At 42.8% G+C, this 19,667-nt stretch overlaps 1 protein-coding gene across 2 annotated transcripts; it reads right to left on the reverse strand.

Moving 5' to 3' along the window:
* Positions 1–3,426: 3,426 nt before the first annotated feature.
* Positions 3,427–10,099, reverse strand: LOC135106427 (uncharacterized). Of its 2 annotated transcripts, none has more exons than XR_010271288.1 (2): positions 4,000–10,099; positions 3,427–3,899 (listed from the first exon to the last, which is right to left on the reverse strand). XR_010271288.1 is itself a non-coding variant. In XM_064015433.1 (2 exons), exon 2 carries the CDS (start codon positions 9,124–9,126, stop codon positions 7,495–7,497), a length of 1,632 nt encoding a protein of 543 aa, XP_063871503.1. In that variant the 5' UTR covers positions 9,127–9,833; positions 9,934–10,099; the 3' UTR covers positions 3,427–7,494. The 2 variants fall into 2 exon arrangements, 1 of the variants encoding a protein (XP_063871503.1); XM_064015433.1 differs by having other exon boundaries at positions 3,427–9,833; positions 9,934–10,099.
* Between the last annotated feature and the right edge of the window lie 9,568 nt (positions 10,100–19,667).

Genomic DNA, 19,667 nt, shown 5'->3' on the forward strand with positions numbered 1-19,667 from the left:
GACATGTTTACCTCCTGAAGGGTTGGACGTCTATGAAAAGACGTGGAAAAGTGCAAGGTGGTATCATCAGCGTAGGGGTGGATAGGACAAGGAGTTTGGTTTAGAAGATCATTAATGAATAATAAGAGGAGAGTGGGTGACAGGACAGAACCCTGAGGAACACCACTGTTAATAGGTTTAGGAGAAGAACAGTGACCGTCTACCACAGCAGCAATAGAACGGTCAGAAAGGAAACTTGAGATGAAGTTACAGAGAGAAGGATAGAAACTGTAGGAGGGTAGTTTGGAAATCAAAGCTTTGTGCCAGACTCTATCAAAAGCTTTTGATATGTCCAAGGCAACAGCAAAAGTTTCACCAAAATCTCTAAAAAAGGATAACCAAGACTCAGTAAGGAAAGCCAGAAGATCACCAGTAGAGCTGCCTTGACGGAACCCAAACTGGCGGTCAGATAGAAGGTTGTGAAGTGATAGATGTTTAAGAATCTTCCTGTTGAGGATAGATTCAAAAACTTTAGATAGGCAGGAAATTAAAGCAATAGGACGGTAGTTTGAGGGATTATAACGGTCACCCTTTTTAGGAACAGGTTGAATGTAGGCAAACTTCCAGCAAGAAGGAAAGGTAGATGTTGACAGACAGAGCTGAAAGAGTTTGACTAGGCAAGGTGCAAGCACGGAGGCACAGTTTCGGAGAACAATAGGAGGGACCAATCAGGGTCAATCAGGGGGATTCATCATAAGCATAAATAGTTAGACTCAACTTATTTCAGCTGCTGTCAATCAATATATGATTGAGCTGCAGACTAATTGTCACATACCTGTAAACTTATGGAATATGAAAGTTGTTCCCTGTTCATTCGGTATGGAGACAAAAGTCCTGGCCTTGCTGAAATTTTCTAGAAAAGGCTTCCTTACGATTTCGCCACCACCAACACCATCATTATTGTAAGTCAATTTTCCGTCGCACTGCAACATTACACACGTGTCGTATTCTTCCTTCTCATTTCCATGTCTCCACAATGTTTTTTTTTCTATATTTTGTGATTATTTTGTTAAGTACTCGTAAATATTTAGGACAATAAGATTCTAGTTTATGGGTACTGCAATTGTGGATTATGTGAGTCTTATTACAAAAGTATCATTCTATTTACTAATGCATTGACATTATGAGTTTAGTAACCCAGTTATAATTTATGAGGTCTAAAACCTACATCTAAACTTCCTGAATAATCATCCCACGTTTTAACTTCCCTCAAGCCGTAACATTTCGTTATATCTTTGCAATTTCCTTCACTCCTGCTTCTCTTATACAAAACTGCGCACCTGCCTCCCTATAACGTTGTCACTTGTGCATTCCTATGAGGTGGCAATGTATGAACATGCCAGAGCCTCGAAGCTATCACTTGATTGCCAGGATTCACACCTGCAGCAAAGTCGATACTTACAGTATTTGAAATAATGAGTAGCAATCAATAATGAATCTTGTGATGACTGACGTGTAGGAATGCAGCCGCTTCTCATCAAAAGGTGTGAGTGACGCCGACTACATAAATGATGCTACTAAGATGTTAAAAATTACATTAGCATCATATATAGACAATTACTGTACTTAAGCAATTGCCATTATATTAACATAATTTCCGAAGTTTATACAATGAACAATGTAGTACGTACATAATTCAGTTTCAGAAAATAACTTAATTGACATAATTATTGTAGAAAATTTCTCAGTGCAATTAATCGCAGCAAATTCTTACTTAGTAAGGATTGCATTTTCTTGGAATGTCTGGAAGAAATAAGCCATTGCCCGATTTTCCGTTCAAGAAAACACATCTGTTTAGTTGAAAGTTTAGTCATGAAAGTTATAAGGGTTGTTAGCAGATAGAAAACTCTTCCATATCTATATATTTCTACATTTGATGGCTGGTTAGACCCTAACACTCAAATATTATCAGTAACTCCAACGATCATCACATTATTCAATAACGATTGTCTTCGTCCAACCTTACAACAATTTGCTTACAAATTACGTTATTCAGGAGCTACCACTACTGACAGCTTGTCCACATAGGGATCATGTTTCCTACACATCGTCTAAAATCCAGTTTTACGACTAACTCATCTTACATGCAATAACTGATAAAGGGAGAATTGTAAAGTCGCGAATCCCTTGTTAAATTGGTTATATTCAACTTATATATCCTCCCTTATTTTATGACCAATTTCTTTATTTCAAAAAGCATTTTAATCATAAGGGATAAGAGAATAAATCCTACCCTCTATTTTCTTTATATGCTACAGTAAAAAAAAAAAAAATTCTTAAAGATCGATGAAAAAATGAAAAAAAAGTTTTTTTTTTTATTTGCCAAAAATCAAAATTAATATCTGAGGGTAGGAATTATTCTTCTTTCATACTTTTATAAGCTGTAACAGTCATTATTTGTATGACAGGAATAGCAACGGAGGGGATAATTTTAATATGGCGAAATCCACCATTTTGAGAAATCAAGCAATAAAGTTCAAGGAATTAGCGTACTTTATCTATTGCAGCTAGGGTCTTGAAATTCACAGGATATATACTTCAGGATATATGGAAAAAAAAAAAAAAAAACAGAGGAAGTTTCATTTAGTTACTCCGATTGGTTTTATGCATAGGCCTAGAGCGATTCATGATTTCACGCTTGAATTAGCGCTTGAGAGGTGGAGAGGTCGGTACAAAAAAATATAATTCACCATATTTCTAAGTAAAAACAAATGTTCCACTATTAAAAATAAATAAAATATCAATGCAAAAGATATCTGATGCAGAAACATTCATTATTTGTTGGATCTACGAAGAAAAATAAATATTTTTATTTCTCGTATATAAATTAAAGAAATATTAGTTATTGCTAAAAATTCCCGCTCTCTGATGTACGCAGAGAGAGAGAGGCGTAAATGCTGATAGGAGACCATAGAAAATAAAGGATATTTAAAAAAAAAAAGGTAAAAAGAAAAAAAATCATGCCTGTATCGTGCTGCGCAAAACCACATAAGTTCGTGACGGAACGACTCATTGCATAACGTAAAAAAAAAAAGAAAATAATAATAATAATAATAATAATAAAATAAATAAATCAGAATGTTGAATATACAAAAAAAAGAGAAAATTGTAGAAAAGAAGAAAGAAAAAAATAAGATAAATAATATATATATATATATATATATATATATATATATATATATATATATATATATATATATATATATATATATATATATATATATATATATATATATATATATATATATATATATATATATATATATATATATAATGAGTGCCAAACTAGGGCACAGTTAACCTACCTTAATTAGGCTCACCAAGCACTCACCACAAGAACCCACTGATTAATTTAAACCTCCTGCTTAGGTTCACAGAAACCCGGGCCACAATTTAAAAATTTAATGGTTGAGTACATAATAAAGAAAACACAAATGAGTACATAATAAAGAAAACACAAATAAAATATGAGTGCTTAACACTCTTAGAGGCCACACTGCTGGCACTCCAAAATACCTGATCCCATGAGAAAATGGGTAAATCCACATACAAATAAAAAGGAGAAATAAACACTTCACGCACCAACACAAGAAATGTTATATGCCACTGACACTGTCCCACCCTAACCAGTACCCCCATGACCCTCACACCCTATAGGCCCAACCGCACACCGACCCAACGCGCTGAAGGTACACCACAACCACTACCCTGAAGTACTGCAGCTCTTCCTCCATGCACGGCGGTACTAACACCATAGCAGCCAGGGACAGCAAGTTCCTCAATGCAGCCTCCTTAGTTCACAGTATCTGCTACGGTGCCACCTCACTGACGTCCCACAGCACACTGCCAAGACCAAACTCCTGCCAACCAAGCGTACAAATCACCACCCTATCTCCCAATAATGTCCCCCAATGTACACTGTTTCACCATGAAAGAATACATCAAATCCCAATAACATACCTGCAAATCAAATGGCAAATCCACCACTACTCTGCACCCTGTCTCTCTCTCGCTCGCCTCTCCCGCCAAAATCCCCACAACAACAAACCTTCAGGGCCTTAAGACTCGTTTTGGCGGGACTCGTTGACTAGTCTGTGAGCCTCTCGCAGGCGCGCCCACTTCAACTTCTTACACTCACCCCCCCTGAACTTTGTGCATGCCCTCATGCACAATCCCCACAGCCAACACAAGACGAACCCGTTGCACCCCTTTCAGCAATCCTACTAGACCTCCTGAGTTGAGGGGCCTGAACCCCTTTAACCTGCTCTGAGCCTTCACCACTCTGTTCATCTGGCTCTTCACCAGGCCCTAGGGCATCCTCTCCCTCCTGCTCAACCACTGAGTCCACTTGTTCCTCTGAGTCCGGTTCTGGAAACCCAAAGCGCTTTAACACTTCTGTCATATCTGGCATTTCTACTTCCTCCTCTGGTGGCCCTTCATTACTTGTCCCTGCTGGCACTTCATTACTTGTCCCTGCATGGCCCTCACTGCCATTCCAAGGACGCAAGTTACTGCGATGTAACACCTTACTACAGCCGGACTCACCTTCTGGTCTGACCCTATACACCCCACTCACCCCATCCAACACCTCCTCAACTTCCCACACCTCAGCTGCAAACTTAGGCTGAATCTTCCTCCTACCTAGTACTGCATTGTCCCTTAGCAACACTCTTTGTCCCACCCTCAATGGCTCTGCTTTTCCTTGCTCCTGACGCTTCCACCTATTGGTATTGTGGTAACTCTTGATGTTCAACTTAGCTGCTTTCCAAGCAGCCTCCTGTGTCTCTCTGAGCTTCCTAATCCACATGCTATGGTTAGTAGGCTCACTATCAGTTTCCTCACAGAACCTGTCCAAAGGTAAATGGGGCTCCACACCAAACAACAAATAATGGGATGAAAAACCAGTGACAGCATGGGGTGTGGTATTATAGATGGCAGTGAGGCTTGACAAGTGCCTAGGCCAATGCTCCCGCTGTTCCTGACCAAGGGTAACTAACATCCCATGTAAGGTGCGGTTAAACCTCTCACAGATCCCATTTCCTTGAGGATGATACGGGGTGGTACGAGACTTGGCTACATGGTAATACTTGCATAGTTCCTGCACTAACTTTCCCTCAAAATTCCTACCCTGGTCACTATGTACCCTTTCTGGGCAACCAAAACGGTGAAAAATCTCCTCCACCAAGATCTTGGCTACTGTGCTTGCCTTTTGGTTTTTAGTAGGAAAGACCAGGGCAAACTCGCTAAACACATCCGTCACCACCAATACATTTTCCTTGCCATCCCTGGCCGGATCCAGCAAAGTGAAGTCAACAGCCAACACTTCCCAGGGGCGGTTGGCTTCCAACGTACCCAACTTAGTCTTGGCCCGCACACCCTCCTCCTTCCCCATGATACAGACTTTGCACTTTGCCACATACAATTTGATGTCTTCATGTAGTCCTGGCCAAGCAAACCTATCCTTCACTAGTGATGTTGTTCTAGCAACCCCTTGATGACCCCACTGATCATGAGCGGCTTTAAGCACTTCTTGTCTCTGATTCACTGGCAACACCACTTTCCACTTCCTAGAATCTGTCTCCCTTCCACGCCAGTAGATCATCCCATGCCTCATAATGAGGGACCCTCTCACTCTCCACCATTGCCTAAACTCCTCTACTTGTAGCAACTGCCTTAGTTCTGCTGGCCTCACTCTACCAATCATTTGTCTCCACAACTTCCCTACAACTGGACAAGACTGTTGCATATCCCTAAGCTGCTCCTTACTGGCACCACGCCATACCTGCATCACAGCCACCCCTTTCACCGAGGTGTTAGGACTGGTTTCCCATATCTCCTTCTCTTCCTCCCTCCCTCAATCAATTCCTGGGGCCTCCTCGACAATCCATCCGCGTTACCATTCTCCTTCCCTGGCCGGTATTTCACCTCAAAATCAAACCTTCCCAAGTCACCCAGCCACCTACTCTCCACTGCCCCAAGCTTGGCAGAGTTCAAATGTGCCAATGGACTATTATCCGTCAGCACTATAAAATGTCCACCCATCAGATAGTGCTTAAACTGCTCTGTCACTGCCCACTTCAGAGCCAACAGCTCCAACTTCCTAGAGCTGTAATTGCTCATGTTCCGCTCTGACTTTCTGAGACCTCTACTTGCAAAAGCCACCGGATGCAACCTCCCATCATGCTCCTGAGATAAAACTGCTCCCAGTCCTTCAAAGCTAGCATCTGTCTCCACCACAAACTGCTTGCTGTAATCTGCACTTTTCAACACTGGAGCCTGACTTAACTTCTCTTTCAACAAGGCAAATGTTCTGGCCTCATCCTTCCCCCAATAATCACTCACTGCTGCCTTAGAATCACCACTCATCAAAGCATGCAACGGAGCAGCCACCTTCGCAAAATTTTTCACAAACCTTCTGTAAAAGGAGCAGAATGCGACAAATGCCCTGACCTCCCTAACAGTGCGCGGAACTGGCCACTCCTGTACAGCCCGTATTTTCTCTGGGTCTGTATTAATTCCCTCCTTAGAAATAATAAATCCAAGGTACCTAACCTGGGGCTTTAGTATGTGGCATTTGGAAGGTTTCAACTTCAGCCCATGTTTCCTCAAAAGCTTCAACATTCCCTCCAGTCTATCCAGATGCTCATCCACACTCCGAGCAAACACCAACAAATCATCCAGATACACCAAAAGAGTCACAAAAACCTGATCGCTAAACACATACTCCATAAACCTTTGGAATGTTGCTGGGCTATTGGATAACCCCATAGGACAGCGCACATATTGATAATGGGCAAATGGTGTTACAAAAGCAGTCTTGGGCCGGTCTTCTGCCCGCACAAGAATCTGATGATAACCTGCAGCTAAATCAAAAGAAGAAAAATACTGTGCCCCGGCTAATGCATCTAGTGTGTCTTGTACCCTTGGTAATGGGAAGGCATCTTTCACTGTCACCTCGTTCAGCCTTCGATAATCAACACAAAGTCGCAGCGAACCATCTTTCTTCCTCACCATCACTATTGGGGCTGCATATGGGCTCACACTCTCCTCTATCACTCCCTGTTCCAACAGTCCCTTTATATGAGCTTTAACCTCAGTGATACATGGGGGAGGAATATGTCTGTATGGAAGGCGAATGGGCACTGCACTATTGAGGTGAATTTCATGCTCCACTCCAGTAGCACATCCCAAATCCTGCTCGTTTTCAGCAAACACATCTCCGTACTCATGGATCAATCCATCCAGTCTCTCCAACTGTGCTGAATCAAGCTGACTCTCATCCACCTGCACCCCTAGTCTGTCCCTGAACTCCTTAACCACTGAAGGAGGTGCAGTCTGAGCTACTGTGTGTGTGTGAGCTCTTCCCACAGTAACCTCCCTTCCATGAGAAACTTTGGCTACCTTCCACTGTGGCCTGAATTGCACATCTGCTTGTCCCAGGTTACCCACTGACAGTCATCCTTCACCCTTAACCACTCTGGTATAACTGGGAAATATACACAAACCTTCAGGCACCCAGTAGCCCTCACCAGGCACTAAGGGCTCCAACACCACACTATCTACATCTACTTCCTGTAAACTTTCCACAAACACTCTCATTATTCTTCTGGTACCAGCCGGGATTACTAAATCCTGTTGCTGCTGAATTACAGCAAACCCCAGAGGCTGTTGTGTCACCCTCAATTTTGCCTCAATGGCACAGACACACCTGCCCCACTTCTCAGTTAGCCCCAGGCGCACGGCTCCCTTCAACACATTCATCCCAAACAACACTGACAATGTAGTGCCCTGCACCACACCACTCTCCCCACCACCACCTTTCACAAAAAGTCCACAGTCTTTAACACTTTTTCCCTCAATTTCCACATTCACCTTCACATAGCTCAAACAGGGAATTTCCCTCCCATTTGCATCTGTAATCCGAATGTCCATCCCATAGATCACAGCTTGCTTGGGGAGGAGGTGCTGTTTGTACCATTCCTCTGTCACCAGACTGACCTCAGCACCAGAATCAGCCATAGCACTTACAGGTATACCATTCACCAATGCATCTATCCTCAGAGTCTTTCCAAACAACTTAACTTTCCCTCTTTTTACATCATTCCGTTCCTCGGTCACATTAGTCACACTCCTTATCTGAGCTGTAGTGGGGGCCCTGTCGTCAGGCCTTGAGAGCTGGCCCCTTGTTCTCAAGGACTCCCGTTTTCCCGCTGTCTTGGACACCAACTCCTTGAACCGTTCACACTGATATCCCAAGTGTCCATGTTGTCCACACAAGGAGCAAGATGGTGAAGAAAGGGTACTCCTCACAACTCTCTCTGGCTTTTTCCCACTCACTAACTCTGCTTCTTCCTTCACAATCCGCTCAGCCTCACTCACTTGGTCTGCTGCTCGCTGAACCATGTCCTCCCACTTCACAGGCTGGTGCTTTTCCCACCATTTTCCCAACTTCACTCCTACTTTTCTGTCTCTCAAATTCCTACAGAACCATGTAGTTAGCAGCCATTGCCGTTCTTTATCTCCCTTGTCTCTCACTTTGTACATTTTATCCACAATAACACCCAGCGAATCAGCAAATTCCCACACTCCTTCACCCGGCTGTTGAACCCGAGCATGCAGCTGTTTTTCTAAGTCTGTATAATTCAGTTCTGGTCCAAAAGAAGACCTCAAACAATCAAAAAGGTCAGACACAGTCTTCACAGTACTGTTGCGGACCCTTCGACGGGCTGGGCCTTTCAAGAACCCACACAGGTACGACACTCCCTCAGAGCCCTGTAATCCCAGCTGCTTTATTTTCTCTGTGGCATCCTCTACCCAGTCATCCAACTCACTGGCCCTCCGTACCCTTCCAGAGAATTTTCCAATAGTGGGGACAGGACGTGACCACACCATGTTTTGCATGTGCCCCATTTGGTCAAACTTATTACACAGTTGTGCCACTGCTTGGGATAACTGAGCATTGGTACTGATTAATTTATCAACTACCTCTGGGGTCACTTCCACCTCCCTGCTCTCCTCCTTACACTCAACTTTAACCCCAGCTACACCTTGGCCATCAACATCATCCAAACACAACAAATCCTCCATTGTGCAGGAGTAGTGCCACACTAACACTTAAGTGGATTTTGCCAAAAGCACTGGACCCAAGCAGGAGTTTGAAACAATTTCCCCAAAAGGGCATAAAACTACGCTCTGCTACCAATTGTAATGAGTGCCAAACTAGGGCACAGTTAACCTACCTTAATTAGGCTCACCAAGCACTCACCACAAGAACCCACTGATTAATTTAAACCTCCTGCTTAAGTTCACAGAAACCCGGGCCACAATTTAAAAATTTAATGGTTGAGTACATAATAAAGAAAACACAAATGAGTACATAATAAAGAAAACACAAATAAAATATGAGTGCTTAACACTCTTAGAGGCCACACTGCTGGCACTCCAAAATACCTGATCCCATGAGAAAATGGGTAAATCCACATACAAATAAAAAGGAGAAATAAACACTTCACGCACCAACACAAGAAATGTTATATGCCACTGACACTGTCCCACCCTAACCAGTACCCCCATGACCCTCACACCCTATAGGCCCAACCGCACACCGACCCAACGCGCTGAAGGTACACCACAACCACTACCCTGAAGTACTGCAGCTCTTCCTCCATGCACGGCGGTACTAACACCATAGCAGCCAGGGACAGCAAGTTCCTCAATGCAGCCTCCTTAGTTCACAGTATCTGCTACGGTGCCACCTCACTGACGTCCCACAGCACACTGCCAAGACCAAACTCCTGCCAACCAAGCGTACAAATCACCACCCTATCTCCCAATAATGTCCCCCAATGTACACTGTTTCACCATGAAAGAATACATCAAATCCCAATAACATACCTGCAAATCAAATGGCAAATCCACCACTACTCTGCACCCTGTCTCTCTCTCGCTCGCCTCTCCCGCCAAAATCCCCACAACAACAAACCTTCAGGGCCTTAAGACTCGTTTTGGCGGGACTCGCTGACTAGTCTGTGAGCCTCTCGCAGGCGCGCCCACTTCAACTTCTTACATACATATATATATATATATATATATATATATATATATATATATATATATATATATATATATATATATATATATATATATATATATATAACAATTCAGGTCGCCTATTTCATTCTCCCCTAAGTTTAGTGTAAGATGTTACAGATTGGTCACATCTCATCTCATCACGTCTTGGAGATGCGCCGAACATCTTTGACCTTTTCCTCACCTTATGCTGTCATCCGATCTTCTCCACTGGGTTCTCATCACAGCCTCATATCTGTGTCTTGTCCTATTGCTCCAATCCCTTCTTAGGATTCCGCAAAGCGGAGGTTTCTCTGGCGTTTTGTCTTTGGTAACTGTGGGGACCTGAGGAGGTATTACGCTGATTTTCCATGGAATGACTACTACTTGCGTGTCAGAGACCCGTCTCTGTGTGCTGAGCGCATGACAGAGGTGGTAGTGTCTAGTATGGAGGCGTATATTCCTCACTCTTTCTCTCGCCCTAAACCTTCCGAACCTTGGTTTAACACAACCTTTTCTCGAGCTAAACATGATAGAGAGGTGGCCCACAAAAGGTGCTTGTGTCTTACAGAAGTGAAACTGCAAGAAGCCATCAGGCCTACATGTGGCGTTCCCTGTATGAAATATACCTACCTATCTCCACCTATCATTCCCATCCATAAATCTGTCTAATCTTCTCTTAAAGCTCCTTGATGACTCAGCACTAACAAATTGATTACTGAGTCCGTTCCATTCATCTACCACTATTTGAGAACCAATTCCTTCCTCTCTTTTTTAACCTAAATTTTTCAAGCTTGAACCCCGTTATTTCTTGTTTTATCCAGTTTACTGACCCTAAGAATTTTGCTTACGTCCCCCTTGTTATAACCCTTATATCATTTAAAGATTTCTGTCAGGTTCCCTCATAACGTACGTCTCAGTAAAGAATGTAAATGTAACAGCTTCAGTCTCGCTTTGTAAGGAATACTCTTCATCTTCTGTATACTTTTAGTCACTTTCCTTTGTACTGATTCTAATAAACCTATATCCTTCCTGTAAAATGGGGACCAGAACTGCATAGCTAAGTCTAGATGAGGTCTGACTAGCGCCAAATATAACTTTAATATTACCTTGGGACCTCTACTTGTAACACTCCTAAAAAATTAATCCTAATACCCTATTTACCCTGTTTCTGGCCTTTCTGCATTGCTTTTAGACGAAGTTCAGAGATAACTGTAATACCTAAATCTTTCATACCCTGAACCTACCAAAGCTTTATTGTTTATCTACCTATTGTGTGGGTTTCCTCTACTTACGTTATGTACTTTGCATTTGTTGATATTAAACTGTATTTGCCATCTGTCCGTCCATGTCGTGTTCACCACCAGCTTTGGCTTTCCTCTCCCTTCACTGACCATCCTGGTGAACTAGCCTACAACTTTGCTATCCTCCATGACCTAGAGCAATTGGTGCAACACCCTACTCGTATTCCTGACCGTCTTGGAGATACGCCCAACATTCTTGACCTTTTCCTGACCTCTAATCCTTCTGCTTATGCTGTCACCCTTTCTTCTACGTTGGGCTCCTCCGATCACAATCTCATATCTTTATCTTGTCCTATCCCTCCAATCCCTCCTCAGGATCCCCCTAAGCGAAGTTGCCTCTGGCGTTTTGCCTCTGCTAGTTGGGGGGACCTGAGGAGGTATTTTGCTGATTTTCCTTGGAATGACTACTGCTTCTGTGTAACAGACCCGTCTTTGTGTGCTGAGCGCATAACAGAGGTGATAGTGTCTGGCATGGAGGCATACATTCCTCACTCTTTTTCTCGTCCTAAACCTTCTAAACCTTGGTTTAACACAGCTTGTTCTCGTGCTATACATGATATACATGATAGGTGGCCCACAAAAGGTACTTAAGCCTTCCATCACCAGAATCTCATGCACTTTATATTTCTGCCCGGAACCATGCCAAGTCTGTTCTCCAACTAGCCAAAAACTCCTTCATTAACAGAAAATGTCAAAACATTTCAAGATCTAACTCCCCTCGTGATTTCTGGCATCTAGCCAAAAATATCTCCAACAACTTTGCTTCTTCTTCTTTCCCTCCTCTATTTCAACCAGATGGCACCACTGCTATCACATCTATTTCTAAAGCTGAACTCTTTGCTCAAACCTTTGCTGCAAACTCTACCTTGGACGATTCTGGGTTTGTTCCTCCCTCTCCTCCACCCTCTGACTACTTCATGCCACCTATTAAAATTCTTCGCAATGATGTTTTCCATGCCCTCGCTGGCCTAAACACTTGGAAGGCTTATGGACCTGATGGGGTCCCTCCTATTGTTCTCCGAAACTGTGCCTCCGTGCTTGCACCTTGCCTGGTCAAACTCTTTCAGCTCTGTCTGTCAACATCTACCTTTCCTTCCTGCTGGAAGTTTGCCTACATTCAACCTGTTCCTAAAAAGGGTGACCGTTCTAATCCCTCAAACTACCGTCCTATTGCTTTAATTTCCTGCCTATCTAAAGTTTTTGAATCTATCCTCAACAGGAAGATTCTTAAACATCTACCACTTCACAACCTTCTATCCGATCACCAGTATGGGTTCCGTCAAGGCCGCTCTACTGGTGATCTTCTGGCTTTCCTTACTGAGTCTTGGTCATCCTCTTTTAGAGATTTTGGTGAAACTTTTGCTGTTGCCTTGGACATATCAAAAGCTTTTGATAGAGTCTGGCACAAAGCTTTGATTTCCAAACTACCCTCCTACGGTTTCTATCCTTTTCTCTGTAACTTCATGTCAAGTTTCCTTTCTGACCGTTCTATTGCTGCTGTGGTAGACGGTCACTGTTCTTCTCCTAAATCTATCAACAGTGGTGTTCCTCAGGGTTTTGTCCTGTCACCCACTCTCTTCTTGTTATTCATTAATGATCTTCTAAACCAAACTTCTTGTCCTATCCACTCCTACGCTGATGATACCATCCTGCACTTTTCCACGTCTTTTCATAGACGTCCAACCCTTCAGGAGGTAAACATGTCACGCAGGGAAGCCACAGAACGCCTGACTTCTGATCCTTCTAAAATTTCTGATTCGGGCAGAGCAAACTTGGTATTGTTCAATGCCTCAAAAACTCAATTCCTCCATCTATCAACTCGACACAGCCTTCCAGACAACTATCCCCTCTTCTTCAATGACACTCAACTGCCCCCATCTTCTACACTGAACATCCTCGGTCTGTCCTTTACTTATAATCTGAACTGGAAACTTCACATCTCATGTCTAGCTAAAACAGCTTCCATGAAGTTAGGTGTTCTGAGACGTCTCCGCCAGTTTTTCTCACCCCCCCCAGCTGCTAACTCTGTACAAGGGCCTTATCCGTCCATGTATGGAGTATGCTTCACATGTCTGGGGGGTTCCACTCATACTGCTCTTCTAAACAGGGTGGAATCAAAAGCTTTTCGTCTCATCAACTCCTCTCCTCTAACTGACTGTCTTCAGCCTCTTTCTCACCGCCGCAAAGTTGCATATCTAGCTGTCTTCTACCGCTATTTTCATGCTAACTGCTCTTCTGATCTTGCTAACTGCATGCCTCCCCTCCTTCCGTGGCCTCGCTGCACAAGACTTTCTTCTTTCTCTCGCCCCTATTCTGTCCAACTCTCTAACGCAAGAGTTAACCAGTATTCTCAATCATTCATCCCTTTCTCTGGTAAACTCTGGAACTCCCTGCCTGCTTCTGTATTTCCACCTTCCTATGATTTGAATTCCTTCAAGAGAGAGGTTTCAAGACACTTATCTATCAATATTTGACCATTGCTTTGATCCTTTGACCCTTTGACCGTCTACCACAGCAGCAATAGAACGGTCAGAAAGGAAACTTGAGATGAAGTTACAGAGAGAAGGATAGAAACCGTAGGAGGGTAGTTTGGAAATCAAAGCTTTGTGCCAGACTCTATCAAAAGCTCTTGATATGTCCAAGGCAACAGCAAAAGTTTCACCAAAATCTCTAAAAGAGGATGACCAAGACTCAGTAAGGAAAACCAGATCACCAGTAGAGCGGCCTTGACGGAACCCAAACTGGCGGTCAGATAGAAGGTTGTGAAGTGATAGATGTTTAAGAATCTTCCTGTTGGGGATAGATTCAAAAACTTTAGATAGGCAGGAAATTAAAGCAATAGGACGGTAGTTTGAGGGATTAGAACGGTCACCCTGTTTAGGAACAGGTTGAATGTAGGCAAACTTCCAGCAAGAAGGAAAGGTAGATGTTGACAGACAGAGCTGAAAGAGTTTGACTAGGCAAGGTGCAAGCACGGAGGCACAGTTTCGGAGAACAATAGGAGGGACCCCATCAGGTCCATAAGCCTTCCAAGTGTTTAGGCCAGCGAGGGCATGGAAAACATCATTGCGAAGAATTTTAATAGGTGGCATGAAATAGTCAGAGGGTGGAGGAGAGGGAGGAACAAGCCCAGAATCTTTCAAGGTAGAGTTTGCAGCAAAGGTCTGAGCAAAGAGTTCAGCTTTAGAAATAGATGTGATAGCAGTGGTGCCATCTGGTTGTAATAGAGGAGGGAAAGAAGAAGAAGCAAAGTTGTTGGAGATATTTTTGGCTAGATGCCAGAAATTACGAGAGGGGAGTTAGATCTTGAAATGTTTTGACATTTTCTGTTAATGAAGGAGTTTTTGGCTAGTTGGAGAACAGACTTGGCATGGTTCCGGGCAGAAATATAAAGTGCATGAGATTCTGGTGATGGAAGGCTTAAGTACCTTTTGTGGGCCATCCCTCTATCATCTTGGGGTCCGTCTTTGCCTGGCTGGCTACCTTTAATAAATAATTGTTTTTAGCTTTCCTCATTAACCTCCTGACTGTCCTAAGTCGTTATAGTGTGGCCTTAAAACCTCCTGCCCTGGTTTAATACCTTATATATACTTCTCTTCAGGCCTATGTAGTGTTTTAATCTAACAGTCATCCATTTAGGGTCATTCTTCTGTGAATTATTCTATAAGGGATGTTTGCTAGATGTCCTCTATGTAATTTATCAACGAAATATTTATACATTTCATCTACATTTACTTTCCTTAATCTTCTCATTTCGGCCCCCTCCATCCTCTCCACCCCATCTTCTATTCCCCTCGACCTCACCTCGCCCATCTCAGCATGACCTGACCCTCCAACATACTCACACATATCTCCCCCTCTATCACTCCTCCGACCCATCCGGACACTTCTCCCATCCTCCTGCCCCTCATCCTCACACCTCACCTCACCTCCCTCACCCTGCCTTATCTCTCTCAGCTCCATCCTGGACCTTAAGTCCCTTTGCATCTGTTGCCAGTCAACTCCTTGGAGGTACCTTTTTAATCCCTGCTCTCGTAAAGTCTCCTAAAGTCTCCTAAAATCTGCTCTCCTAAAGTCAAGTATTTTACTAGTGTTTTTGTTTCTAAAAGTTTCCTCCCATTTTAACTTGTACCTAATTTCACAATGGTCACTGTTACCTAGCTGTCCTCCAACCTTTACCTGCGTGATTGGTTCCTCCTTGTTAATTACAATTAAATCTAGAATATTATTCCCCCTTGTGGATTCTAAGATTACCTGTTTAAAAAAAAAAATTCTGAATTACCTTAAGAAATTCCTCTGTTTTAGGCTCCAGTTGATATTCTTAAAATCAAAATCTCCTACTACACATACCTGACTGTACCTGCCTCCTCTATTTATTTCCTGTCACAGTAAGGTGTTAATTTCCTTTGTAGTGTTCGGTGGCCAGTACTACTGACTGTGATCCTTCCTTAATATCTAACCATATAGACTCTGTTTTGCTATCTGTTTTAATTCTACTATTAATACAACATTGTAATGTCTCCATACCATACAGCGTGACGCCTCTTCCTCTCCTGTTTTCCCTGTCTTTACAGAATGGTGTATAACCATCTATCTTAACCTCCTGAAATATCTAACCAAGTTTCTGTTAAAACAATGATATCATGATTCTCTACACATACCATTCCTCTAAGCAAGTCTGTTTTATTCAAAATACTTCTATAAAGTATAGTAAGTCCCTGCAGTAAAACTTAAGCTATTCCTAGCCTTCTCTGAGCTAGTACTTTCTTGATTTAACTAATTTGTCCACAACCCCTTCCATCAACAAAAATCTCATACACTTTGTATTTCTGCTCGGAATCATCCCAAGTCTGTTTTCCAACTAGTCAGAAACTCCTTCATAAATAGAAAGTGTCAAAATCTTTCAAGATCTAACTCTCTTCGTGACTTCTGGCACCTAGACAAAAACATCTCCAATAACTTTACTTCTTTATCTTTCCTTTTTATTTTAACCTGATGGCACCACTGCCATCTAATCTATTTCTAAAGCTGAACTATTCGCTCAGACTTTTACTAAAAACTTCACCTTGCATGGTTCAGGACTTGTTCCTTCCTTTCCTCCACCCTCGGACTACTTCATGTTACGCATTAAGATTCTTCGCAGTGATGTTCTCCATGCCCTCACTGTCCTTAACCCTCGGCAGGATTATGGACCTGATGGAGTCTCTCCTGTTGTTCTCCGAAACTGTGCCTCCATGCTTGCACTTCGCCAAGTCAGTCTCTTCGAATTCTGTCTATCAACATCTAACTTTCCTTCCTACTGGAACTTTGCCTACATTGAACCCGTTCCTAAAAAGAGTAACCGCTCTAATCCCTCAAACTACCGTCACTCTCTTCCCATTATTCATCAATCAACCAAACTTCTTGTCCTATCCACTCTTACGCTGATGATACCACCCTGCACTCTCTCACGACTTTTCGTCTTTTCGTCAACGTCCAACCCTTCAGGAAGGAAACGGTTCACACAGGGAAGCCACAGAACGCCCGACTTCCAATCTCTCTAAAATTTCTGATTGGGGCAGAGCAAAATTAGTATTGTTCAATGCCACAAAAAATCAATTCCTCCTTCTATCAACTCGACTTACTGGTGGATGCTGGTGTCCTTCCGCTGGACTTGCGTCGCCACTCTATACTACTGAGGTGCTGGTATCGTGTTCAATGTCTTCCCGACTCTGTTCCTTGTGTAGACGTCTCCTGTGATTCACGTTCCAGTTTATATGTGTCACACCCGAGTTTGCTTTAACCTTTTGGTGTTAGTGTTGCATCTGCCATGGCAGCAATAAATGTACCCTCTGTTTCTGTAAGTCCCTGTAGATATCCTAGAGTTGGGTACTGGCAATTCCCAGATTTCTGTCTGCAGCCCTACTATCACTAATAAGAATTTAATACCGTATTATGAGTCCCATGCATTATTCTTGGAACATTATTTCACACATCCTGACTCCATCCCTGTATTTATGGACGGTTCAGAATCTGAAGGTGGAGTCGAATTTGATGTTATCTTTCCTTCATTTTATCGAGTCGGTAGTTGCTTCCGTTTTTAAGGCAAAACCGTCTGCCATTACTTTAGCATTAAGAATTATTTTTACTCTTCCATCTCATCTTTTACAATTTTTAGCAATTCTCGCAGTGTTCTTTCTGCTTTCTGCTTCTTCCCTTCCTTTATTTTAACGATTCTTAAGTGGCTATACATTTTACAACGTAGAAGTTATCACGTCGCATTTTGCTGAGTCCCTGCACATGTTGGAGTTCAGGGGGAATGAAAAAGACAATAGGCTGGCTAAAGAGGCGGCAACTCATGTAGCTCCTTCCAACCCCATTCCCTTTCATGACTTATACTCCAGTATAAGGGTGGAAATTCTTGCCAGTTGGTAGGGCAGGTGGAAGGATTTGGTTGCCACCACTAAGATGGGTGAGATCACTTTCTGTCCATGGACGTATATCCATGTGTAGGACCGCCGCTCAGAGACTGCATTGGCCCGTTACCGGACGAGTCACACACGTCTCACTCATGGTTACCTTGTGTCCCGGGAAATCCATTTTGTGATTTCTGCTTAGTTCCCCTTACAGTGCAACACTTTCTAGTGGAGTGTCTTAGTCTGGTTGTCGAGCTGCAAGAGCAATATCTTTTCTTTTGCCGCGATGAGGATGGGATTTTCCAGATGTCGCTAATACTTGGAGAAAGGACTCTCTCCCCAGGACATGAAGTCATTAATTTTGTGGAGAAGGCTGGAGGCTAGAGATGCAACATTGCGGTGGTGAGAGAGTGGCTGAAGACAGTCAGTTAGAGGAGAGGAGTTGAGATGAAAAAGCTTTTGATTCCAGCCTGTCTAGAAGAGCGGTATGAGTGGGACCCCACAGACATGTGAAGCATACTCCATACATGAACGGATAAGTTACAGAGTTAACAGCTTGATGGAGTGAGAAAAACTGGCGGAGACGTCTCAGATCGCCTAATTTCATAGAAGCTATTTTAGCTAGAAATGAGATGTGAAGTTTCTAGTTCAGATTATAAATAAAGGACTGACGGAGGATGTTCAATGTAAAAGAGGGAGACAGTTGAGCGTCATTGAAGAAGAGGGGATAGTTGTCTGGAAGCTTCTGTCGAGTTCATAGATGGAGGAACTCCATCTATGGTACTGAACAATAAATACCAAGTTTGCTCTGCCCCAATCAGAAATTTTTGAAAGATCCAAATTTATGCATTCTGTGGCTTCCCTGCGAGAAATGTTTACTTCCTAAGGAGTTGGACGTCTATGAAAACGTGGAAAAGTGCAAGGTGGTATCTTCAACGTAGGAGTGGATAGGACTAGAAGTTTGGTTTAGAAGGCAATTGATGAATAATATGAAGAGAGTGGGTGAAACCCACTCTCTTCATAGGATGAACCTGATAAACACCACTGTTAATAGATTTAAGAGAAGAGCAGTGACCGTCTACCACAGCAGCAACAGAACAGTCAGAAAGGAAACTTGAAGTGAAGTTACAGAGAGAAGGATAAAAGCCGTAGGAGGGTAGTTTGGAAATCAGAGCTTTGTGCCAGACTCTATCAAAAGCTTTTGATATGTCCAAGGCAACAGCAAAAGTTTCATCAAAATCTCTAAAAGAGGATGACCAAGACTCAGTTAAGAAAGTCAGAAGATCACCAGTAGAGCGGCCTTGAGGGAACCCATACTGGCGATCAGAATGAAGGCTATGAAGTGATAGATGTTTAAGAATCTTCCTGTTGAGGATGGATAAAAAAAAAAAAAAAACTTTAGATAGGCAGGAACAGTCACTCTTTTTTTTTTTTATTTATGAATAGGCTGAATGCAGGCAAACTTCCAGCAAGAAGGAAAGGTAGATGTTGACAGACAGAGCTGAAAGAATTTGACTAGGCAAGGTGCAAACACTGAGGCACAATTTCGGTGGACAATAGGAGGGACTCCATTAGGTTCATAAACCTTCCAAGTGTTTAGGCCAGCGAGGGCATGGAAAACATCATTGCGAAGAATTTTAATAGGTAGCATGAAGTAGTCAGATGGTGGAGGAGAGGGAGGAACAAACACTGAATTGTCCAAGGTAGAGTTTTTAGCAAAGGTTTGAGCAAAGAGTTCAGCTTTAGAGATAGATGAGATAGCAGTGGTGCCATCTGGTTAATATAAAGGAGGGAAAGAAGAAGTCACAAGGGCGGTTAAATTTTGAAAGTTTTTGACACTTTATTAATGAAGGAGTTTTTG

This window comes from Scylla paramamosain, chromosome 13 (assembly GCF_035594125.1).
Source record: "Scylla paramamosain isolate STU-SP2022 chromosome 13, ASM3559412v1, whole genome shotgun sequence".
NCBI classification, from domain to species: Eukaryota; Metazoa; Arthropoda; class Malacostraca; order Decapoda; family Portunidae; genus Scylla; species Scylla paramamosain.

Excerpts from the sequence above, each read along its gene's own strand:
- LOC135106427 (XM_064015433.1), bottom strand. The coding sequence starts at position 9,126 with ATGGAGGATTTGTTGTGTTTGGATGATGTTGATGGCCAAGGTGTAGCT.